Below are 4955 nucleotides of genomic sequence, written 5' to 3' on the forward strand. Positions count from 1 at the left end.
TTAATACATAGAGCAATGAACGAAACGGCTGGGCTCAATCATCCCCCCCCTCAGATCGCTTCTTCTTTCGAGGACCTTGTTGCTGATGAGTTCGTCGTCTCTTCTTCTTCCGTACTGGTGTTGATGGTGATGCAGCATAGTTGAAGGGTCTTGTTGTCACTCGAGTTGATCTTCGCACCAGTTGATCTCCTTGGTGGAGATACACAGAACCATGGGCTGGCTTCGTCGAATTAGCAGACTTATCAATGACGTCGCTGCTTCCTACTGCAGTTGTGTCATGGTGGTCTTCATGTGATCTATGAGCTTCATGGAGCTCTTCTCTTAATGGCGACTCGACGGTCACCGTAGTATGGTCTTCTGGTACTGGCTCTTCAGCTGCCGATCCGAGCCCACCATCATCGTCGACATCATCATGGACTGGTGTTATTAATACCTGTTGGGCAACACTTGGTATTACCGGACTACTATCGACTTGCACAAACTGAAAGTCGTCTTCCTGAGATATCGACGATCTTAATGGAGGTTGTTGAGTAAGCATAGGACTCGTTGATGTTGATGTAGCAGTATCGTTGGATTCTACTTGACGAACATTAGCAAACTTCAATGCATTAGCATGAACATAGTGACTTTGCTTCGTCTTGAGGTTCTCAATTCGCAGAATAACTCTTGTAGGATAGACTTCGACAACTCTATAGGGACCAACCCACTTAGCATTTAGCTTGATTCTTCCAGGTCCATGATACCAATAGACCAAGTCACCTGCTTCAAAGCCATGTCTACTCACAGCACCATATCGTCGTTCATGTCGCCGTCTTCTCAGCAAGGCCCTGGCTTTAATGCGCTGCTCAACCTGGACATTGAGAGAGTCATCGCGTCCACGAAGGTATTCCAAGGGGGAGTCGTATGATATGGGCTTGACCGTCTTCGGTGTTAGAAATGGCAATACCTGTCTACCAAAAAATACAGTAGCGGGTGCTACGCCCGTTGTAGCATTACGAGTAATGTTATAACTGAAAATTAAGTAAGGCAATTGAGATTTCCAATCATCACGTTCACGGAATGTTCGTAATAAATTGAATATAGAAGAATTCATACGCTCGATCATCCCATGGGAATATGGGGCCCTACTCGGCGAATGGTCTTGCTGTACATTAAACGATCGGAGTACTGATCTTACTTCGGGACTCTTCAGATTAGAGCCATTATCACATAACAACCGTGTTGGAGGACCATATGTCAAGAAGAAATCGATAAGGTAAAGGGCAGTATGAATACCATCAGCAACGTTAGCTAAATATACTTTAGTAAATTTAGAGAATGCATCTTGTACGACAAAAATCATTTGGCCTTCAATAGTCAAATAGTCTATAAGAATTATTTCTAGCGGATAACTAGGCAAAATTGAACGAAGTTGTTGAGGATTAGGTCGTATACTTTTAACACGTTGACAAATATCACAGCTTGTAGTATAGAACTCACAATCAACACTCAAGTAAGGCCAGTATGCTACTTTACTTATCAGGTCACTCATACGAACCGCTCCACAATGTCCTGCATACACCGAATCATGATGGCTCTGGAGCATACGAGGGCGTAGCGCAGGTGGAATATATACCACAGGTAAACCAACAGCTTTCTTGTAGTGAATCAAACCATTTCGCATGGTATAGCCTCTTTCACCTACAGTAGGAGCATTTGGGTCTTGTTCTTGTGCTCGTCGAATTTCTTGTAGAGTAATTGGTTGAGGTGCCATTTGAGAACTCCTAAATATCCTGGTTGGTAGAATCTTCTTCGAGTAGAACTTGATGTGAGCTTGATATACAATTGACACATCATCATCCTTCTTGTCATCGGTGAAAGTCTTCTCGTAGGTCACCATCATATCCAAGAGTGGATGCCGAGTCAGCTGATCACTGGGGTTCTCCTTGCCATCGATATGCTCAACCTGCCACTTACAACCAATAGCGGTAAGTAACTCTCTGATGATAACATATTCTCGATGTATAAGTTCGACATGGTTACGGCTCGCTGCTGGGATAGATTTTACACGCTCGTTCTTAATGACATTATATACCACCTTGGAGTCGGTGTAGAACTGTATAGGGCCAATATTCTTCTTGGTCAGCGTCTGGAGTCGACTGATATAACTAATTGAAGATCGTAGAGCAACCAGTTCCTTGTACGCAATGTTCAGTGAGGCCCGATCGAAGGGTAGAATCTCGTTATCTTGGTGAATAAGATTACCATTTTGATAGATCATGTAGCCAATAGCATTCTTTGAGCTATCTACGTAGATGGTAAACTTCTCCTGGGGGTTAATGTACATGGGGACCATGAGTGGCTCGAAGGTAACCGATGCTCTTATCCATTCTTTTGCTATTTCATGAAGTCCTTCTTTCAGATTGTCGCACCACTCGTCACCATTCTCATTCCGTTCACGGCTGGCTATAGATTGGAACTTGTAGCAGAGAGACTTTAACCAAGGACTATATACAACCGAATATTTGGGGATAGAGCCAACCAAGGAGTGGAGATTTTGATAGGTAATACTGGACTCGTTGAGAAACGTCTGCAGCTTCTGCTTCCATTTCGTATCTTTGGTACGACTAAATGTTATATACTTGGTCTTGTGCTTGTTGACAATGATCACTCCGAGTATGTCAGTAGCAGGCTCTATGTCAATGTTGATCACCTTCCGAGGGGATATAAGAAAATCATACTGTCGCAGAATATCATTCACTTTAGCCAGGTCGTCAATAGCGTTCTTGTAGCTTCCAACCAGAACATCATCCATATAATTTTTACACAGTATTGGTTGTCTCATAGGTACCAACCTAATACAATACCGGACCGACGTCTCCAGACACCAGGGAGCAACATTAACACCATAAGGGAGATTCAAGAATCTCATAGTACAATAAGAACCGTCAGGTAGTAGTACTCGAGTATCAGTCAGTGATGAGAAATATTTACCCAGACGTATACATGTAAAGGCATCACTTATATCTAAGGCCGCGTGGGAAGGGTAGGCTCGTGCTTCTAATAACAAATCAGGTATCTGAGATTGCTTAAACGCCATATCACTACAGCGTTCGTGTAGGTGCTGGTTTACATAGATGAATGTGAGGACAACTCTGGGTCGCTTACCATGAACGACATAGTAATTCTGGATAACAGATGCAGGGGAACCAGGTGATAGGCGTTGTACTTTCCCGTCTCGTCGCCAATTGGACCAAATATTATACGAAGCTTTTCGGTCTTCTTCCGGACACTGTATCATCTTTGTGTGTAGACGGCCATATCTCTTGTACTCGGCAATGGTCATCGGCTTCACAGTACCGGGCTTGATCTCAACAGTGAAACATTTAGTATGCTTCGTAGTATCATAAGTGAGATATAAAGCGATCCAACCAAGGTCTTGGACTGTATCAAGTATCTTCAGATTTGATGGCAGTGTCTCATTCGTTGTTACTTGCTCAGGTCGTCGTTGTACCAACGCATTAGTCACAGCTTCTTGAGGGCGTCGTGGTTGACCAACTTGTCGCTGAGGAGAATGAAGTCGAACCGATGTAGTATGACCGAAAGGACTAAGGGATATACGGGGCGGATTAGTCGACTGGTCAATAGAAATACCTAGACGTCGTTGGAGTGCTCGTCCTGCAATAATTGGCTCTATAATATGCTTTGCTATAACAAATGAATAATTGATGGTACAATTGATAGATGGTATATTCAATGGTAATATTACACTTCCATAATTCGGTAGCGAATCGCCATCGGCAGTATATAAGTTAGGAGAATAGTCAGTATATATCAACTTATTATAGCGACTCAACTTTTGTACAACAACATGATCTATTAGTGAGTGTTCGCTACCAGTATCGATGAATAATGAATAATTAGTAGAAAAGATTGAAATAGGATAAGTTAACCGCGTCGAAAAATCAGATAAGGATACACACTCATCACTTTTTACTGTAGATGGGACTGGATCATGCGGTCTGAGCCGGCCCCATTGCCGTTTCCCGACAGATCGGCTCCCATAGTATCAATATAGTTGATGTTCATATCGATATCGTCATCATAGTTGGACGGCTGTTTTCGACGATCAGGTCTGAAACCTTTACCACTGAAGCGGTTACCACCTCGACGCTCGGCCTCATCCCTCAGGCGTTTCCTACACTGACGCCATAGGTGGCCAGCAATACCACAGTAGTCACAGACAGGACGGTAATAACCATTGCTGGGGTAGGATCTAGAAGAGCGCATACTTCGGGGACCAAACCTCTGTCCACGGCGAGACCAATTATAGCTACCGCGACCTTTCCCTCGACGAGATATATAATTAACTAACCAATGCTGTTCTTGTCGTATAGCCTCTGTCAGATCTGCGATCGCAGCAACAGCTGGATCTGGATCGGAGGCCTCACCAATTTTCACAGAAGGTAGTTGTTGAGGCTCGACTTCTGGAGCTGCAGTTGTTGAACTCGTAGATACCGTTACAGGGGTCACCGATTTCTTCTTAGTGTCAGGCTGAATGGCTTGTAGTCTCTTTGCCATACGAAGTGCTTGCTGTAAATTCTTGATGGTCTCTCTGGCTTTTCGTAGATCAAGTTGTAAACCAGCTGGTAACGATGCAATAAACTTGGCCACAAGTAAGGCATCTCTTGCGTCGCCCTCCAAAGAAAGTCCGCTATTATCCAGGAGCTCGGTCAACCGGTAAGCATAGTAGTCAAGGGTCTCAGCAGAAGAGTAGGTGGCGTTAGAAAAGTCGTCGAAGGCGGTGCTCTCTTCAGGCGCCAGCTCCTTCTCTAGGCTTGATAAAGCCGTGCCCAAAGTCTTCCGCTTCTCATATGGTATCCGTGAGAATGATAGTAGGGCAACTTTCTCAAGTAACGTGGGAAGCTTCTTCAAGGCCACGTCATCTCCCCATTCATTAGCTTCCTGGCAGTATC

At 44.2% G+C, this 4955-nt stretch overlaps 3 protein-coding genes across 3 annotated transcripts in view; 1 reads left to right on the forward strand and 2 right to left on the reverse strand.

The window, feature by feature from the left end:
• Positions 1–580: 580 nt before the first annotated feature.
• Positions 581–759, reverse strand: Pmar_PMAR008574 (hypothetical protein; the record flags this gene model as incomplete). The annotated part of the gene is made up of 1 exon (XM_002776128.1): positions 581–759. A coding segment is annotated over one exon (179 nt), but the record flags the coding sequence as incomplete, so codon positions are not given.
• Positions 760–772: 13 nt separating this feature from the next.
• Pmar_PMAR008575 (hypothetical protein) lies at positions 773–1597 on the forward strand (the record flags this gene model as incomplete). The annotated part of the gene is made up of 2 exons (XM_002776129.1): positions 773–883; positions 1523–1597. The coding sequence occupies 2 exons, from the start codon at positions 773–775 to the stop codon at positions 1595–1597; spliced, it is 186 nt and encodes a 61-aa protein (XP_002776175.1).
• Positions 1598–3972: 2375 nt separating this feature from the next.
• Pmar_PMAR008576 (hypothetical protein) overlaps positions 3973–4955 on the reverse strand; it is a gene marked incomplete at both ends in the record, with an annotated part of 1269 nt that continues 286 nt past the window's right edge. Inside the window, one exon of the mRNA XM_002776130.1 lies at positions 3973–4944. Coding sequence (XP_002776176.1) covers positions 3973–4944 — 972 coding nt within the window. The remainder of the gene's footprint in view (positions 4945–4955) is intronic.

Source organism: Perkinsus marinus, assembly GCF_000006405.1.
Source record: "Perkinsus marinus ATCC 50983 genomic scaffold scf_1104296954236, whole genome shotgun sequence".
Classification (NCBI taxonomy): Eukaryota; Perkinsozoa; order Perkinsida; family Perkinsidae; genus Perkinsus; species Perkinsus marinus.